We start from the raw sequence: 20562 nt of genomic DNA on the forward strand, positions 1-20562 counted from the left end.
ATATCAGCTGAAATTTTGGAAGGGTTTAAATCAGTATTATTTGACTGCTTGAGTTAAATGGAGAGTGCTTGCAGCTTCCCTGGAATTTTGTTGATTGAGTCTATATATTGCTTGTGCAATTTTAGAGGGAATACATGGCTGTTTTAGGTTCATTCTGCCATTAGTTAAAGGGAAGAAAATGTCATTATTAAATTTCTTGTGGTATCCTTTCAATTAAGAAATTGAAAAGTTGACTCAGATCTTTGTCCAAAAGTTACTTAAAAACCATTTTACTGGATGAACAGTTCTATTATAATTTGCATAGGTATTGTAGTATTTAATTAAGCCTTTTTAGATTTTTTTTAGCCTTACAGTATTTTACTGCAGCCTTTTTTCTAGGGGACAGTTTTCATTGCTGAGTATTTTTGCATCCAGAACTTGAATCAATGAAAGTTTCATGGCAACTGGTTCTTCTCTTACTTGAAAGCTTCTTGTCATTCCCAAAGCTTCTTGCTGCTCTCTTCTAGTGAGATTCAGAAAAGGCAGTTTCTGGGATGAGGTTGCTTTCATTTATTGCTATTTGTTGGAATAATTAGTTCTGTATGGCTTTTCTCAGACTCCATAAAGCAGTGCATTTGTGGACTGGGGAGGTTTTTTGGGGGTGTTTGTTGAGAAAACTGTTGCCTGTTCCTGCTTCTGGCTTGCATTCTTTAGTCCCAATGTTTAGATCTGGGTGAGAGCTCTCACAAAGCATTTCTTTAGTTTGGAATAGTGAGTAAAAGGATGTGTGGGTGTGTAGCAGGGCCCCCAAGCATGCACTGTAGAGCCAGACGTGGCATGTACTGTCATGGCCCAGACATGTAAGCACCAACCCAGTAAGGTGGATTGGATATGGATTTGGCTCTGCAAGGTCACCTATCATATAGCATCATATTCCAAATTTCCTGAAAGCTTCGTGTAACAGACCAGGTTCTGTCTGTCTGCATTTAGCCTAGTTTAAGGAGGTAAATTCCTTAGGCCATGGGTCCATGGCAATGTGGAATAAAGATTACTTCCTCCTAACTGTGTGAGACTTATCTGTACTTCAGATTGATCTGGATTTTCTCTGGGCTACATGTGTCACCTGCACACATCACCAGGTCTTGGAGGACTGTTTCTAAAATGTATTTCACTGTGTTACTTGTGCTATGTTACCAGCCAGCATTTTGCACAGTAAGTAAGGGAGTATGGTGCACTTTCCGTGAATTAGTCAAACATGTTGCTAGCCTGCCCATATGCCTACAGAGACTGAACCCTGGGGTAAACATTGCACTTCAGTTTTATTTTTAGGAAGAGTATTTTTTGGGAAACACTTGGCTTCACAGGGGATTAGCTAGTTTACCTGTAAATACCTGCATGCCTTCAGGCTAGACTCTTGGGATGAATAAGCTAAATTTCATGTTAGTATAGACAGAACATTAGTCTGCTCGTAGTATGTTTTCTTGTTAATGAACTGGAAAATACTGTGACTTAAGAGGAAGTCTAAGATGATGTATGAGAATTTATAGTCTGTTAATGTCCTTAACCTGAGGGTTGGGGATTTCAAGTGGAACTGGAACTAAGCTTCCAGTAACACTAATGCAAACTTGCTCCATGTGAAATTATCTTTCTCTGACTTGGCTTGATGTCCTTTGAGTCTCTGACAAGGTTAATTTTCAAGACAGATAAAGATCCACAGATGATGGAGTTGCCTGTGTCTGCTGATGCATCTGTAGTTGGTGGAATTGTAGTTGTCATGGAATAGCTTTGTGAAAACCATCTGCTGATAAATGGGAAGGTTCTGTTAGGTGAAGCCTTAATGTCATTTTCTGGTTTGGTTTTCATTGCAAGTCATTTCAAAACTTCCTCTGTTTTTGTGTTGTACTAAAGCATTAGTAAAATTCATTCAGAAGCTACCAGGAATTTGTCTCATCAGCAAAGAAGCATTATTGCAGAATTGATTGGTGAGATTAGAAGAAACTGGTGCTTCACTGGTCTTTTTGCAGCAAATAAGTGTTTTTAATATGTTTTACAACTAGGAAACATGAGGGACTACAGAGCTAAAATATTTTTGAGTGAAAAGCGTTTCTCTCAAATGCTTAAAAGAAAAGCATCTACAGAATCTACAGAAAATAGTACTAAATTAACAGCATTGTCCATGCCTTAGTAAATGTTTCAATTTTCAGGTAGGTATTCAAGTTACATAGGGGGGAAAGGGTAAAAAACAAATGATCATAATTCTAAAAAATCTGACAACTTTTAAGTTTTAAAAGTATAAAGTTATACTTGTGAAAAACATCAGTAATGTCATTTGTTATGGTGTCTTTGACATGGCTTACAGAGGGATTCCACCATACTTTTCACTGTAGGAAATGCAACAAAAAGACACTTAGTACTCCAAGAAACATTGCACATAAATCAATAATAAATTACTATTTATGACAGACCTATATAGACAGACATAAAATTTATAGACAGACACAAAAAAGCCTTGGTGCTAGAAATGTTCTGGTGTGTTGCAGCTTTACTCACAGAAAAGCTGTAATGGGAGCTTGAGAAATCTGAAAGATAGCTGTAAATTATTCCAGAATTTTATTCTTTTTTTGCCTCTTTTTCTAAGGTGAGATGATCTCATTCCTCATTGATAAATTCGATGTTTCTGCAGAGTGAAGGAATTCAGAGGTATATTGTGGGTACTGACATCAGCTAATGTGAAGGGTCAGGTGCTATAGCACAAAATGGAATAACAGGATGAAAAGGGCCGTAGAAGCTACTGTATGTTAGTATTTGTAGCTTATATTTTGAGATCAGGAGCATAAAACTGATCTGAGAGTGAACAAAAGAGTGGGGTGAGGGGACTGTAGGCAAACAAATGGATGGATGGATGGATGGATGGATGGATGGATGGATGGATGGATACCACCAGTACCCCCTTGCTATGTATCCATGTATTAAAGAGTAACTTGATGTACCACCAGGTACAGGAGTTAACAGGCGGAGTCAAATGTGGCACTGGGAGAAATCTGTATAAAATTAAAATGAGATTTACTTTAAGTGAGAGTAAAGAACACAGAGAGGGATCTATATAAGTGATGGACCTCTGAGAATCTCAGGGGCTTCTGAAGAACAAACACTGTAACTAGAGTTAATGCTTTCTGTATAGCAGTAACTACACTGAGACCTAGTTAGTGTCTTGTCAGCAACCAATAATTTACTTTTTGTGAGCAGGCTTTTTTGTCTTTTGGGATTTTTTTTTGTTTTGTTGTTGTTGATGTTTGTTTTTTAAACTTTTGTGACTAAGTTCCTGTGGTGTTTTCAGGAATTGTGATGCGAAACACATTATTTTGCCATTTGTGATGGTCACATAGACCATCACTTACATCAGGAAAGCAGTCTTGCTTGATTGATGCTGAAGAGTACTAGTACAATTTGCCATTTCTTTCTAGTGGTTTTTGTTAACGTAACTTGAGGAAGATATCCTGGACGTGAATCTTATTTTTCTTACAGCATTTCAGTTTGCCTGGCTTTGCGAGTCTGCAGTAGTCTACATTTTACATAGTTAATGTTTGTTTCCTTTATTATTAGTGAAGAAAAAAGCACTTTTTCAGCACAATTAAAATGAGATATAAACACCTACTTTAGGATAAAGTGAATCGTGCTAGCAGAGTTTTCTCTCTCTTGATGATAAAGGAAGTGTAGAATAACTAATTGACTATAGATGTGTAAAGTTCAGTGAGATGCATCTGGTCAGCAGACCTCATGTATGATATCAGTGAATCCATCTAGCCAGCAGACTAGTGTTGAATTTTGGGCTATGCCTGTAAGCACAGAAAGAAATAGGAAGGTATAAAAACATTAACCAGGGATGTCACAGCTGTCCTGTTTATATTGGAATGGAGTTTGGATCCTGGATCTCATTCTTCACTTTAAACTCCTGCAGCAGACTGAGGTCTGCTCCCTCTTATGTCATAGTTTTTCATCTGCTTCCCAGCTTTACCTTCCACTTTCCTGCCACTGCTGCTTGTGTAGTGTATGTAAGAAGAAATGAGGCTCTGGAAGAAAAATCACAGAAGAGGAGAGGAGTCATGTATGGTTTAGCATCTGCAGTCAGAGTACCTGCACGTAACTTTAGAAAAATTCCATATGGGGCATTTTATTTTTTAATTAACTAAAAACTCTTATAAGTAGTTTGATAAATACCTTACAGCCAAATTTGCGCATTATGTCAAATGCTCATTGATTCAAATTTCTGTGTGCACATTTTCAGTTCTTTGATATTTGAAACATACTGAAGCTTATTTGTTGTATTCTTAGAGGGAAACTTGTAAGTTTTCTTGAGAGTGGAGGAGGCAGGCTCAGCAAGGGTAAAGTATTGGATTTTGTATATTGTACAGTAATCATACTATGTTACTTTGAAAATATTTCTGTTTTCCCATAGAAGTGGGTTGATGGTGGCCTTACCAATGGCCTTCCTATCTTGCCTTTTGGAAGAACTGTGACAATTTCCCCTTTCAGTGGTCGATTAGATATCTGTCCACAAGATAAAGGGCGTGTGGACCTGTATGTTAAATTAGCAAAACAAGATATGATGGTAAGTTGCTTGTTTATTAACTTAAAAACACTAAAAAGTATTTTTGCAGTTGTGTTCATATTTGTCTCTTTTGTGCTTATATGTCAGCTTACATAAAATTTTGTCATTTTCTGTTTTGCAAATGCAGTTTAAACCTTTTCTTAAACACAAGGAAAGCAGAATAATAAAGAAGGAAGTTTGAAAAGCATTGATCTAGTACAAAACAGATCAAATTATAACAGGCTGTTTAGTGTAAATAATACTAGGTTTGCTTTACATATCTGTTATCTTAGACTAGGCAAGATGTATATAGAAAAAAAAATTGAATGCCTCAGGAGAGGACAGCTGCAGAACATTTCTTCATGCTGACTGAAATCAATTGTTCTAACTGAATTTAAAATACAACTTTAAGTTGTACATTTAAAATGGTATATACAGTGACTTGTATCTACATTGCATGAGAGAGCTTTTGAACATTTTTGACTACAATGCATTTCCAGAAGTTTCGTTAGAATTTGCAGAAACATTTCTGTATGTTGAAATATGAGACTGATTTTTATTGCCTACTTTTCATCGTTGACATCTGTCTTTGCAACCTTTGTCTCACAAACACAGGTTTGCTTTCTTCAACATGCTGAAAGAAAATACTGAATAGTGATAGACCTAGTGGTCAACAATATCCCATTAAAGATTAACAGTAATAAGTACTTTATAAAACTTTTTTTCTAGGCAGTTTTTAATGTTTTCTTAATTTCACTTAAATTAGTGTTATGTAATACCTTTCTCAATTGGACCAGTTTTTCAATCTTTATCATTTTTCACGTAGAGATATTAAGCATGATAGTGCTTGGTGAAGATCATAAAGTACAAGATTATTGATTTAATATATCTTGAAAACTTATGCAATGATTGTATATTTCTTGATTTTACTTTGTATCTAGAGGATGAAGAATGACCTGGTGATTAGTTTAGTTTAGAGATAAACACTAAATTGCACAGTCACATTTCTTCTGGGGTCACACGCAGACTTCTGCAGAATCCCGGGCAACATTTTAAATTATTTGAATTGAAGCACCTCTGCTTTTAGAACTGTAAAAATTATTACTAAGAATAATTTCATTTCAGCAATATTGTAATCTGATATATTGAGGAGTTGTACATCTTCATTTATCTATATTGGAGTGTTAATAATTTTCTCTCTCTCCATCTCATCTCCATCATCATCCATAATGTCAGAATTTGTATAATTGCTTACTTCAACTAATGAAGATTATTTTGATACTGTTTTTCAAAATTCTTTATAATAATGTGGTTAAATATTAATTATATAAAGAAATTGTTCCAAACATTATTAAATATAATTATATTTTTAATCTGTTGTCTTTAAGAAAAATGCTCCAAAATCTTTTTACATGATCAGAATGACCACTTAAGATGCTAAGTAGTTCTTAATTTGTTGGTAGTACAAGCTACTTTATACTCATATCTGAAACATTGCCTGGGAGTGTTCCCAAGAATGTGGTTGTTTGCACTACTAAGTTGTCAAAATATTTCCTTGCACAAATTTAACTCGTGCCAGCTAACTCTGCGAGACAGTTTTGGGAGTGTTTCCAAAGCTAAAGTGTTTTAGAAACTTTGGACTGTTTTGCAGGCAGACAGTCTGTCTTGGATGCTGTGAGTTTAACTCTGTTTGTGCCAGTTTGTCCTGGTGCTCAGCAGTGACCCTGGACGTGGTTAGTTCTGGTTTAGACACAGCCATACTGAACTTTTCATTTTACATATGCTTCATGAAACAGATGACAGAACACAGATGACAGTCACATCTAGATAAGTTGCATTAATAAACTAATTTACAGCTTCTTGCTCTGTTGCAGCTGTCTCTGGCCAACCTAGTAAGACTTAATCAAGCTTTGTTCCCACCAGACCAGGAGAAAATGGAATCGTTGTACCAAAATGGCTTTGACGATGCTGTACGCTTTTTATTGAAAGAAAACTGGTTTGAGTAGATGGCTCATAGAAAATTAGCAAAACATGATGTCTGTCAAAACACAGCTACAGGCATCCTAGAGAATCTCAGGGATTGCTGCCCCAGTTCCTGTTCATGAAAATAAGAATCCCAATGGACTCGCATCTGCTTCTGCTGCGAAAGTATCAGTTGCACTCCACAGAGCTGTATAAACATGTCAGAACGGGAGCTGGACGTGCCTGGTGGATGTCTTGTTTTGAGGGGGTTCCACTTAGATTCATTTTGCTTCAGCTGGGGATTTGAGTGTGGGATTTGTAAAAAGCTTGTGTTGTTATAATTACAGAAATTTGGAAAAGTCTTTTTCAGTGTTATTTCAGAGAAGAATTGATGTTACATCATGAAAAATTACAGTCTGTATTATACACTTAACAGAATTCTGCGTATTAGTTCTGCATATTAATTGGATGCTCACAGTGTTACTGATCTAAAATACAACTTGCACTGTTCTAAAGAACTTGAAAATTAAGTACTAGCCACAAGAAAATAAAACATTTGCACTCTTATGTATTTTTTCATATTAAAAGTTCTTTTAATGTGAAAATGAAATGTTTTCTTTTAAAATTTTAAATACTACTGAAGTTTTTAGCAGAAATGTGATATAAAAATAACTTGTAAAGAACGGTGTAAAAATTGTTATATTTATTGTATTTTCTTCCTCTTCCAAAATTGAATAAATATATTTTCTTGAAACTTTTGTCAAGAGTTTATTTAAAAGTGTCTTGGAATGCTGTAATGATCTGATTATCTACTATCAGTCTACTGGAGAGGAGTTGATGGGAGGCAGTGGGTAATGAACTCAGATTCACATATGTTGTTATTTTAGTATTCACATTACATTGGCTACCTTAAGTTCAGGATTTCCAGTCTCAATGCCCAAATGCTAAAATCTGCAACTGTTTATGTAAAAGCAGTGTGTTTGGTTTTTAAGTGTAGGGCTTAAGTTGATTTACTGGTAAATAAAAAAAAAAAGTCAAAATTGGAAGTTGAATCAAGAATGTATGGAAGTTTAGAATACTAAAAACAAATGAAAAACCTGAGGCAATGAAAACCAAATATTTTTTAGCTGTTTGAAAGCCTCTTTAGCAAGTAACCACCAGATTTATATTAATATGTAGATTGCATCACATTAGGAATCATGTGCAGGGATTGAATTATTTTGTTACTGTTTTTGATAATGAAAGAAAAAATACTGATGTGAAGCAATTTAGATTTGTTTTAGAACAGCATTTGTTTCTAAATGCATGAGGTTCTGCATACTGTGATAGTAATATACAGGATGGCTTGTGTGACTTCCAGATCTTAGGATAGCATTTTTGCGTGTAAAACTGAAAGAAGTTACCTTTGTAACCTGTGCCTCACCCACTTGCATTCTCAGTTGTACAGAGGATAACTTCCAGCGTGAATTGCAGTAGTAGATAATGTTATTAAAAAAATTCTCTTCCTTCATGCTGATCTGCTGCAGTGAAAGTCTGATTCAGTGGTAATAACTGTCCCGGAATTCTGGTGAAATCTTGAAACAGCTCTTTTTTACTCAGACACTAACTGAGAAATCTAACAAGATCAAAGCCTCTTAGATTTTGTTTTCTATTTACAATAGTTGTATTCTTCAGGTAGTGAATATGATCCTTTTTGAATGGAGGATGTTCAGGGGGGTTTTACCACTCCACAAGTTCTTCAGTTGATATGGATCTTTCCTAGCTAGTTATCCTGATCAATAACTGATATTTTCTGTTACAGTGTTGTAAATCAGATATGCTGAAAAAGGATCCCTTCCACCTTATTTTTCTCACTGTTGTATTGCATTATGTTACGAGAAATGGTTTCTCCCTGTTGTCCCCCCTCTGGATCCGTGGTGTGTTGGTTCCTTCCCCCTCACTCCTCCCCCTCGGTTTCTCCCCATTAGCTGTAACCTGCCTTCCCCCGCCCCCTTTCTCTCTGTTCAAAATCCACTGGCAGCCACGGTTCTCCCTTTTTTCCCTGGAACCCTTCTGGAGTAAAGCAGGAATACAGTCCTGGTAAGAAGGAGCCTTCTGGTCTTTATCTTTTGTCCTTGCTGAATCCCCTTCTTCCCCTGGTGGGCAGCAGCTACTCAGGTAACCTCCCGGGGCTGGGAGGAGTAAAAAAAAATACTTTTTTGTTTGGTTTGGTTTTTGTTCTTTTAAATATTGGAATAGCCCCACCGATCCCAGAGGATTATAGGGCCATGTTTTACGTTCGCCGTTCTCCTCAGTTCAAGATGTATTTCCTTCAGACCTGCCTGTGCAGAGGAGCTACACAGGACTCAATGTGGTCAGTCTTGTCTCCAGAGCATTCAGTGTCGTATCTGTCTTTTGCAGCACGTCTTGCAACACAGCTGGACTTTCAAGAGTAAGATGTTCCTCATGAAAGACAGCTTGTTTCTCTGGGCTTCCTAGAACATAGCTTTCAACAGTCAGTATGTAAACAGAACAAATCTCTCTTGTATTCGAGATTCCTTGCACTGTAGATACTGCCAAGTGTCCTCGAGCAGGCAGAGCAGGATAACATTCCTGCTGTACAGCCGCACTGGCCAGGGAGCTCGGACACCTTCTGCTCCAGGTCCGTGATGAGGCTGTCAGCTACACCGCGCAGCAAGGTGCAGCCTGTGTCATCGCCACTGGCCACCCGGCTTGGTGAGTCACTGTCCTGGGGTGACTGTGGTCTTAAATTGTATCCCCATCTGTCCACCTAGCCAGAAATAGGTTTTGTATCCTTAAAACATCATCTAAGAGTAGAGAGTGGAGAAGAAGCACCGAGTCTGTTATCAGAGACTTTACTTACTCCCCCTGCAGCCCGGGATGGGGTTTTGACTACAGCACAGACAGACAATGAGGGACAAATCGCCTTGGCTTTTCCAGCTAGCCGAAGCAGAGAAGTCTTCCTGGACTGTTTTCTTTCCCTTTTCCTTGAACAGATTGAACCTGCTCTGGACTGGGGACTCAGGGGAGCACCGGGAGCTTGCACCCGTGGACTACCGGGAGCCCAGCCTGGGCAGCGGCATTTTCCAGCACCAGGGAAATATCCAGGGACTGATAACAGAGTGAACACCCACAGGAAAGAGACCCTCTGAATTTTGTCATCTCTTCAGAGCAGAAAGAGGTTTTGTAATTTGATACTGTTAATTCCTGTGCTGGGTAGTGCTTTGCCTGTTAAACAAACAAAGTTTTTTCACTTCTCTCAGAGCAATCTCTTACCGGACCGGCTGGGGTGTGGGAGAAAGGGGCCATGTGGGTTTGCTTCCCGAGGGGGGCCCCATTGGAGGTTTTCTCCCAAATTTGCCCTAAACCAGGACAAATGCAGTCACCCACGTGCCGTCTGCAGCCGGAGCACATGAACACCGTGGGCATGAGGGCCGTGCCCGCCCGTCGCTCTCGCTGCTGCTGCTGCTCTGGCCGGCCGCCGGCTGGCTCCAGCAGCGAGAGCGAGCACTCCAGCTCCAGGCACAGCTCCATCGTGTCCCGCCTGCTCGATGACTGACCGGCAGCAGCCCCCGACATCGCCTTCGAACCACCCGCCGAGGAAGCGGCAGTGACGCCGGGGACCGCCCTGGGACTGCCCCGCTTTGGGCTGCATTCCCAAGCAACCCGACTTGGAGAAGCCCCGGCCCCGGCACGTCGGGGGCCGCTACCGGCCTCACACCGTCCGCGGGCTGCGGCCTCGATCACAAGGACTTCTTGAACTCTCTCTTCGAACTTCTTCGCAACTTTCCCTTACGGTTCTTGTTGGCTCTCAGTCTCGTGCCGGTATTTAGCCTTAGATGGAGTTTACCACCCACTTTGGGCTGCATTCCCAAGCAACCCGACTTGCTTTCGATCACTCACAAATGCCTAAGATATCAGAGTCTTCTTCAATAGGTCCTAAATAAATGGAGTTGAAAATCAGTTAGTGATCTCTTTGCCAAAATAAACCTCAGTGAAATAGCCGGGTTTTTAATTTCAATAATACTTCCTAGGTAGATTCTGTTGCTTCTCTTCTTTTAAATGTGTTTAAAGTGTAGTCCTTCTGTGGCAAAAGACAGAACCTACATTTAACAGAATTATGTCTTCCGATGGACTTGCTATGCAAATAGGCAGCATAACTATTTTTAAAAAAATTTACTAATAACTTAAAAAGCTAAAGGAGATGAAACTTGGAAAAATTCATACCTACTTTGTACCATGATGCTGTTGATAAGTGTTGCAATGAAGATGATGGCAAGCAATACTTATAATTTAAATAGAAGGTTCCATTTTTGCAGAAACCTTAGCTATTCTGCTGGCTGTGTTTTCTGGGCAATCATTGTTTTGGTTTGTTTGGTTTTTTGATTCAGATTTCGTGGCTGTTGAAAGACAACAGATGAAGAACGAGGGATGGGACCGCCTTGCTTTGAGATGATTTATTGTTCAAGTAGCCAGATATCAGTCTCAAGGCATGACATTTAGAGGAGCAACAAGTCAGCTCAAGGAAGACATGAGTTTCCTCTTTGAACAGCAATATATAACATTTTGGTCCAATAGACAGTTGACATGAAAGTTGTTTTCGCTTATTAACCTATCACCTTTGCTTAATTTTGCTGCACTGCGTCTGTCTCTTAGCCATTAAGCTGACAGGTCACGTACTCACACCTCTGTTACATTTTCTAGATCTCTAACTTACTCTATAAGTCACACTATTACAGTTCAAACTTCAAACTATTTTACCTAATACAATTTCTTACCTACTCTAGGTGTATTCTTACTTAAAATTATAGGAACATAAGTCTGTAATTTCCCTACCCAGTGTCCGTGTACCTTCATCACTACATCAATCCAAGCTCTTTCTAAGGCTGCAGATTGAACCCTTCAGCATCTGTAGAAGTTTGTATTTTTCATTTTCCAACACGTGGTGTCTTTCGAAAATCCTTAGTACAAACAGTAAAATCTAGAAGATGAGACAGGCTAAAGTAATATTTTCTCATGAAAATGAAAATATTTTTTATTACAAAGCACATGTTCCTATCTGTGCTGATATTTCTTCAGATTATGCTAAGGATATGCTAAGGTACTTTTTTGTGTTTATATATTCTGAAGTACGTTTAAACAGGTAGGGTATATAAATCCTAAGAAGCTGTTTTATTCCTGGATTTCATCACTTTCCATATTTCATAAATGCAGTGATTCTATATTTTCTAAGACCTCTGTTTTCCTAAAAGATTCTGGACTCTGCTCTGACCTTGGAAGTGGTCACCTTTGTTGATGTGTAGAGATTGGAAGTGAAGATCACTATAAATATAGAACAGCTACTTTGTTAGTTATTAAAAATAGTAATTGGCTGGGAGTACTAGGCTAGGCAGTAATGCTTGTCATCCAGATGTAGGTACATCCATGGATGTCTGATGCCTGGACAGATACTTTATTTCTTCAAGAGCAGTTCTTCATATACATATCAATACCCATTGTTTCTCCTATCTCACTCTTCTTGTGAACATTGATTTCAATCCTTTTTTCCATTTTCTTTCAATTCTCTAGGGAAGCTATAGGGCATGCATGCTATTACTATATATATTTTTCTATGGTCCAGTGAAGTGATTTCTGTCCAGTTTTCCACAGAATGCATTGTGAAATCTGTAATTACTGTTAAAATCTAGCTGAGGGTGTGTTAAATAACCCTTAATACCAGACGAAGCAATTGGAAGTTACTGTTTCAATTACTATTTTCCTTTAGCTTGTCTGCATGTTTCCTATTAGAGAATATATTTAAGTGATTTGAAGGTTAACTTGAGTCCTGCTAAAATTATGAGGAATTCTGTCTCCAGTCCCTGGAGGGCTGAGACTCCGTTGTGAAGATACTGGGTCGTGAACCTTAGGTTCTTGTTTTAAGACATTAGTAACTGAAGATATGCTCATGGTCCAGAGGACTCCAGGCAGGCTGCAGAATTGGCCTGAAGAGTATCTCTCAGGTTTGTCAAAGAAATGGGCAAGTTCCTCCATCTGCTTTGCATGGATGTACCCCTAAGGGGATGCTGAGGGGCAACAAAAAGACCATGAGCTAGCAATAGGCTTTCATGGCAAAGGCATCCAACAGCATCCTGCCCTGCATTAGGCAGAGCATTGCCAGCAGCTCAAGGATGAGGGTCCTTTCTGTGTACTCAGTAGATGCTGGACCAGATCTGGAATGCATCCTCCAGTTCTGGGTTCCCCAGGGTAGGAATATTATGGACTTTCTGGAGGTATTGTATAAATACCTGTGGACGACAGAGCCAGGCTCTGTTTGGTGGTGCCCAGGGGCAGGATCAGATGCAATAGGCACAGTATCAAACACAAGAGCATCCATCAGAATATCAGGAAAGTCTCTTTCCTTGGAGATATTCAAAAGCCATCTGGCCAAAGTCTTGGCCAGCCGTTTCTATCTTGATTAGGGGTGTTGAAATATATGGTTTTCCGAGGTCCCCTCTAACCAGTGATTCTGTGCTTTTTTGACTTACTGCAGTCCATTTATATTTCATATAAATATTAATGTTTTTAACTCTACAATATGCATTTTAAAAAAAGTATAAATAGTAAAAAAAGGATATTTCACACATCTAATATTAAGAATTTGTATTCTAAACTCATTCTGAATTCTGTCCTGATGTTTGATTCTTGGTAGGCTTCCATAAAAATCTATGATGCTGCTGACTGGAACATAACAAGTAATGTCTTTGCTGTTGATGTTAGATGATAAAACATATTACGTGTTAAGTTTTTTCAGTTCCCCAGAACTTGCTGAATTTTTAACCTTTCAGAGTGGAAGTTTATGTCCAATTTCTTTTGAAGCAACTTTCAGCTGTTTCTGAGAAGGATGTGAAAAACTGCAGAAATCACACGGAACTTCATTTGAAGGGCCTTCATTTGATCAGAAGTGGAGGAGGCAGTGTTATCAAGTGGAAAGAAAAGAGCCCAGTTCAGGTATATAAGTTTTCTGAATCTGATGCTTTTTAAATACACTTTCTAGTTGTATGCTGGATTAGGTACAAACTCTTGTCGGTTTTTGACAAAATGTTAGAGCTGAAAGGTTTTGCTGAAGTCATTGACCTCTTTGTGTTTTGTACCCTTGGAGGTGACTTTGCTTCAGTGACTGCTGCCTTCAGTTCTTTTCTTCAAAGAACTGCATCTGTGGCTCAGAGAGACTTCACACCTCACATCTAAAACGATGGAATGGCTGTATCTGCCCTTAAAGCTCTATGTTAAATATATAAATATTCATTGTATTTAACCTCTTAATATTTAATCCAATTTATAATTTTACCTTTGAAATTAAAAGGCATGTATTATATGCAATAAGGATTTCATATTTTAAAGAGTTTCAAAATAGGAAATCTGAAGTGCTTCTGAAGATTTAAGTTTTGCTGGAAAAGAATGAACTGCATATTTTCATCCACAATTAAAATTCACGTTACTGACTCTGGAAAGCTGAATATGTATGCCTGCTAGTGGAGTCAGTTCCCAGTTTAGATAAAGAAGGAGGGAAAACCATTGTTTACTTCCCAATAATGTCCAAATAATAACAAGGATATAAATTTTAAAAGGATACTTCATGACTGTTCTTCCTTGTCTGAATGCTTGTAGTTGATCTTTCCCTCTGAAAGTCACATCTCACTTTGTCTAAGTGGGGTAGCCAGCACCTTACCTTCATCAAAAGGAAACAAATGCTCAGATAAACTTCTTAAAATTATTTGGAATCTTTACTGCTACAGAAAGGAAGAATTTCAGAAAAAAAGTCTAGTGATGAAGTTGAAGCTGAATCCACTGAGCTGCCTGAATCAGTTCTTACAGCACAGTTAAAGTACAAGGCTGCAACCTCTCATTGTATTCTATAAGCTGTTTCCTTTCACATATTTACAATTGTGAGCAACTGTGAAACACAGTATTCAGCTTGCAGCATTTGACTGTGAAAAAAATTAATTTCCTTCAAGTCACAGATACTTAACTATGCCAAGACTGCATTTCCTCAAGTGTTACGCAAATTATGATAATCTCTTTCTATGCATCTTAGTTGTATTGTTGTTTCCTTAGATTCCACAAGTATTCTAAGCACTTTAAGACAAGTTTAAGATGCAAATTTTTAATCCAAATAATTTCTGTTAGAGTCCCTGATATGGCACATAAGCTCTACAGCAGTAAACCATGTAGCCTGTCTACCCGTCAAGATTGTTTTGGTAATTAATATTTATTTAAAAAACATATAAGCTGACTTAAAACAACACCAGGTATTTTATGTTGGATTGAAAATGTGCATTTCAAGATGGCATAGCTGGCTAAATAGCTAAGGGTGAAAGGAATTGCAGGAATTTGTAAATGTGGGGGATATGAAAGGAGTTGGAAATAATGTCAGACAGAGCCCTGGGAATATGTAAGGAATTCCTTTCTGACAATCTGTCATTACAGTGGGCAGATACTGTTTTACAGAATTGCATTTTTGAGGCAAAGAAGCTGCCTTAACCTGGGTAAAAACAAAATTGTAACGGTGTGCTTTTCTTTGAAGTAAAAAAAACCCAATGTGCATGGTCAGATATTTTGGCTTTGAAAAGAGGTTTGAATACCTTTAGTTTTCACTGCATTTTAGTTACATACATTAATGCTTATTTCATTTGTAGCTGTGTGGAGTAAAAAAGTTCTTTAACTTGAAATAAATACATGAACAAAAAGCATTCCAGATTAATGGAGAGATTTTTATGTGTGTTTTCTTTCTACCTTGATAGAAGCCACATCACACGTGCTCGTATCTTGGTTACAGCTGCACACACTTTCTTTTTCATATTGTCTCCCTTCAGTGTCACATAGAATTCTTATTACTGACATATCTTCATATTCTTGACTAAACCCATTAACTGTCTTGATGGCTGGTCGTAAATCCATTCACTTTGTGTGGGGGCACTGCTATCTGTATTTCTCAGCCTATTCTTGCACTTGGTATGGCACTGGTGAATCTATTGTAATAGGCACAACAACATATACTGTTAGGCAGTAAAAATGTTTCCATCAGATATCTCATCTGTTTAGAGAACAGGTGGTTAACTTCACTGGGATGTTGTTCCAGTGTTTATTCTGAATTGGTTTAAAAGTTGTTATGCATATTACAGTCAAAATGAAAAGTGAGAATTAATTTTAACTACACCTTAATGAATTTTCATAGACTAATAATAGCTATTATTTTTAGCAGTAAAAATGTAAGGTATATGTAAGCTAAGTTACTAATACATATGCCATTATTGTTTTATAGCTTATTTGGTTCTAACTTAATAAAAAATTGGAATATAGCCAGATGTTGGCTATTATGATACAGTAGAATAATTGTGGTACATTTTTGTTTAAAGTTATTTAGAGTTAATATCTTACAGTGTTAGATTGATTAATTTTGGTTAATTAGAATTTTATATGATGAATTCTAGGCCTTTACAGGTAGCAGAGTAAGGGTGTACACAAGAAATGGCCTGAAAGTGCATCTGACTGTGTACCAGTGGTTTCATGTAATGCTTCTCCATTTTCCAATATTGCCCTTCAAGATGTTTGTGTGCTGTTACTTTTGAAAAAAAATAGGGCATGGGAATGATGAGAGAGATATTTTCATTCATTCTTGATTCTTAGGTAGTGTAGACAGGGTTTTTTGGGGATAGATGTCTTCTTTTGAGGGAGGATTCCCAAGTGGGCACTTGTAATGGCACAGTTGTCAGGCACAGGTGTTGTTGGGATAGTGCCCTGCTGTGTCCTTCTCTAGACATGGAAGCCCTGAGAGAGTTTGGCAGAAGTAAGAAGCAAGGGAAGAGCAGAGTGGGATTTAGACTCAGAAGAGGCAGGTCACACTTGTTTTTGAGGTGTGTACAGAAGCTGCCCGTAACCAGCCATGACACGCTGGATTTAAGCAGCGGAGTGTAAGGGCCAAAGGACCTTTGAGTCACTCAGCCCCACTTTCATTAGTTTACACTTTGGTTTTGATACTATGCACGTTTTCATGACAGGAAGTATTTTTCATTTAGTAAAGAAATGACCTTTAAAAGTTCCTGACTTTGTAAATATCAGTTACTCTATGCAGTAGGTTTAGCCCAGCCAGCAGGCAAGCATCTAGAGCTTTCTTGCTTACTTCTCCATCTCCAGATTGGGACTTGGGAGAGAATATGAAGAACAAAACCAAAAAAAACTATAAATGAGTTATATTGGCTCATGTGTCAATATAGAGACAATCTAACAGGCAAAGGAGAGAGGAAAGAAGGAAAAAAGAAGAAAGCCAAAATCCTAACAAACAAAACAAAAAAAGCCCTCAAGTGATGCAGGGGAAATCACTCACCACCTTCATCCAGCAAAGCAATGCCCAGCCAGTCTGAGCAATAGGTAACTCAAAAGTAACTCCCCTACCACAGTTTTTATTGCTGAGCATCTCTTGCCTGCCCCAGCCTTATCTTTGGAGCAGCATAGTGAGAAAGAGAAAGCCTTGGATGCCATTCAAGCACTATTCAGCCAAATCACTGCTGTGATATCAACACTGTTTTAATCACAAATCCAAAGCAGCAACATTTGGACTGCTATGAATAAAGCAAACTCCCATCCCAGTTTACTGCTGCTGCTGCTTGCTAATTGTGCTGACAGTGATTATTTTTAGGAGAGACTTGTTAGTCTCCTGTTGTATGTTCAGATGCAATACATCCTTTGTTGGCTTGTGCTCCTGTTGTATTTTAGCAAGGTTTGACTCTTTACCACATCTCTCTCTGGCATGAATTCACTGTGCCAGTCAATACTCATATCTTGTCTCCTACTGCCTGAGTTCTGTGAACATTTCTCATTTTGCTGTGGTAACAGTACTTAACAACCAGTTGTTAAAGAAGACAAAACGCAAACCTTGACCTAGAAGGGCAATCAGATACCATAAATATCTTTGTAATTCTTGTAACTTATGTCACTGGTGCTGAGTCTTATATAATAATGAAGTTCTTGGCTCTCTGGCACTATCAGCAGAGTGGTTGCCATAATACAAGATTCAGTTTCACTGAAGTAGGGGTACCTTTAAGCGCACAAGCTGAGAAAGACAGAAATCCTGCCTTTCAGTCAGGTGCACTCCAGTGAAGCAAACAACAGTTTTGCTACAGCCTTATGAGAAGCCATAAAACCAGGTTTCCATTGTAAATATCCTTGTATTTGTAAAATTACTTTCAAATGAAACAGGTTTGTCTGTTAAGGGCTTCATATGCATTTTTATATGGAGTATAAGAAATTGGGAAGTCATTACTAAGAGCAGATAAAACTTTGTTTAAAAATATAATAACAAAATAATATTTTTAAAATGTCCGGTTACTCCTTTTTTTATATAGTTATTCTTTTTAGACTTTTTGTCATTTTATAGTATCATAGAAGGTTTTGGGTTGGAAGGGACTTCAAAATTCATCAAGTTCCAACCTCCTGCCATGGGCAGAGATACCTTCCACTAGATCAGGCTGCTCAAAGCCCCATCCAACCTGGCCTTAAATGCTTCCAGGGATGAGCAGCCACTGCTTCTCTGGACAACCTGTTCCACTGATCCAGCACCATCTCAATAAAATATTTCTTTTTAATATCCAGTGTAAACCTTACCTATTTCAGTTTAAAACTGTCACCCCTTGTCCTATCACTACATGCCCTTTAAAAGGCATGTGATTTGAACCTAATTAATAAGAAATGAGTTTTCAGAAGTTACAAGTCTTAATTGAAAGAGATTCCTGCAAACTAATATGAAACATCTTTTAAAATAATATTAATCCAGAAAAGTTTCTGGGCCTCACTTTTAAATTGGGCAAAAAATACATATTTTAAAACTTTAGTATAGCACACCAATAGCCATATTTCACAACTGATAGAAGACCAGTCTCAACTCAGTTGAATGAAGGAGAAGTAGGAGAAGTAGATAACTTTGTGACTGCAAAAAGATAGCTCATATCTGAAATATCTTTTGCATTTTTATCAGGCTATAAAGAAATAGTTCCAAATAACATTTTTTTTTTTCCTTTTAAGTTCTTTAATGTACATGGTGACGACATATACTTTTTAAAAGTTCTCCAGGACACAGTTATATAAAAATCCTGAAATAATTTATTATCCAGTTCAAATAATTATAAAAATACCAACATAGATATGAAACAATGTTTTCTACTTTTTCATTCAGATATATTTAATTTTGTATCATATGCACTTTTAATTTCTATCTTCTAAGTTTTTTTATATTTTTCCCCCCTAAATTGTGCTTTCCTCCATAAAACAGCAGCTTGAAGGGTTTAAGGAATAAAACTGAGCAAATGACATTTTCATCCTTGATTATTAAATTAGCCTTACCTTCCTCAGTCAGTTAGGGTTTTGTGAATTCTGGATTAAAATAAATAAACAAAGACAAAAAAATCCCTACTTACCAGCAAAGTGAGTGAAGTTGTCATAATTAATATACCAAGTTGCATCATTTTCTTGGTATTGCAAATGCAGGGATATTAAAACCTTAGGCAAGGCTACTGATAACACAGCTTTCAGCAAGTAGTTGAAAAGTAAATTCATGATCTGCTAAAAAACATGTTTTTAATCTTGTTTTAAAGGGGAAGGCTCTTGTGGTTTCATTCACTGAAACTATTTCCCTTTGTACCATCAGATATCTTGGACATAGCAACATGGTAGCTTCTATTATAGTTTCAGATTTAATTCCACTGGGATTATTTTTGTAGTCTGAGAATTTTCTTCAGATGACTAGTAGTAGGATTGGTTTTCTTGAAGCTGCCTGTCTCAAAAAAAAAAAAAATAAAAATGTTAAAACCCTCTAAGGCTGGGAGCAGTGCCTATGATGTAACACAGCAAAGTCTGCAATAGACATCTAATTCTGTTTCTTTTACTCAAAGTTCCATTTACACCTTAAACACCACTTGATGGCTTTGCTTTATCTAGTATTGATCCAATTAGAGAAGTCAAATGTACTACAGGGATGATCCAGAGGAAACATTATTTCTGTTTGCTGAAGTGTTGCTGATTTCTCGTTATCATCCTGCAGTCCAGGACGTGTGAACATTAGCTGCCAAAAACTCTAAGATGGCAAAGAGGGCAATGTATTTAACCTCCTAGTATATACACCTGGATTTACAGGAGCTCACTAGGTTAGTCAGTATCCTTGTAGCATCTTCTATAGACTTAAATTTCATGCAAAAACTTACTCCTAAGCTTAGTTAAAACTTGTTACCCAGCCTCACTGCCTACAGATTTATATGTTGGGTTTGACTAAGAGATAATTGCTATGGGTATATCCAGTTTTGATCTGAAGGCTTTGAGAGATAAAGTCAACACACTGAATGGTCAGCTGCTGCAATGACTAACCACTGTCACCATGAACACCTGTGCCTTAATTTGTATTCTGAGCTCTGTCTTCAGCTTCTCATCACTGGAACAGCTTTGCATCTCCTCTATAGCCCTTTAGTAACTGCCCCCCCCCCCCCCCCCCGCCTTTTTTAAGGTGATACTTATGCATGCTATAGGATAGTTTTCTGATACTAATTTTCAAAAAAAAAAAATCCAAAATTTCTTGCAACTGTTATGATTTAAAGCTGAACTCCTTTAAAACTCATTTATTCAGGGTTAAAAATTGAATTTCTCTTTTGTCCCTCCATCTTGTTTATCAATACAAGAACATTGCTCCACAGAGTCCTACTGTGAAGTCCCTGTCAACTGATTTTCTATTTGAAATGTATCTTTTTAGAGTCACTGCTTTCTTATGTGGTACAGGAATATTACACATTCCTTAAATAAAGTTAAGGCTACAATCAAGCCCTTCAGCTTTCCAGTAGATGCTATTTAAGAATGTCTCCTTGGTGGTAACTTCCAGAGGTGTTTTGTTAAACAGAGTTTCAATGACTAATTGTATAGTCTAATACTAACTTGCACTTACGTCTTAAAGAATTTAATTATTTTAATTAATAATGATTCAAAGGTTCATCCCAGGAGAAAAAAACCTAATTTTG

The 20562-nt window shown here is 37.6% G+C and overlaps 1 protein-coding gene and 2 long non-coding RNA genes across 8 annotated transcripts in view; all 3 read left to right on the top strand.

Annotated features, from left to right (window-relative positions):
• Positions 1 to 20562, top strand: part of PNPLA4 (patatin like domain 4, phospholipase and triacylglycerol lipase) — a 45838-nt gene that overhangs the window by 15961 nt on the left and 9315 nt on the right. For 3 of the 6 annotated variants that reach the window (XM_023918337.2, XM_086880149.1, XM_086880148.1), the window contains exons 8-9: positions 4436 to 4588; positions 6442 to 7283. The exons of 2 other annotated variants lie outside the window; for them this stretch is intronic. In XM_023918337.2, the coding sequence (XP_023774105.1) occupies positions 4436 to 4588; positions 6442 to 6573 (285 nt within the window). In that variant the 3' untranslated portion in view covers positions 6574 to 7283. Of the gene's footprint in view, positions 1 to 4435; positions 4589 to 6423; positions 7284 to 20562 lie in introns of those variants that run through there. One more of the 6 variants, XM_023918336.2, reaches the window with a different exon arrangement.
• Positions 8461 to 9791, top strand: LOC147654001 (uncharacterized). The gene is made up of 3 exons (XR_015284230.1): positions 8461 to 8608; positions 8930 to 9244; positions 9526 to 9791. It is a non-coding gene; the product is annotated as an uncharacterized LOC147654001 (long non-coding RNA).
• LOC111922794 (uncharacterized) lies at positions 10693 to 15269 on the top strand. The gene is made up of 2 exons (XR_002860720.2): positions 10693 to 13516; positions 13668 to 15269. It is a non-coding gene; the product is annotated as an uncharacterized LOC111922794 (long non-coding RNA).

This window comes from Cyanistes caeruleus, chromosome 3 (genome assembly GCF_971803275.1).
Source record: "Cyanistes caeruleus chromosome 3, bCyaCae1.hap1.1, whole genome shotgun sequence".
Classification (NCBI taxonomy): Eukaryota; Metazoa; Chordata; class Aves; order Passeriformes; family Paridae; genus Cyanistes; species Cyanistes caeruleus.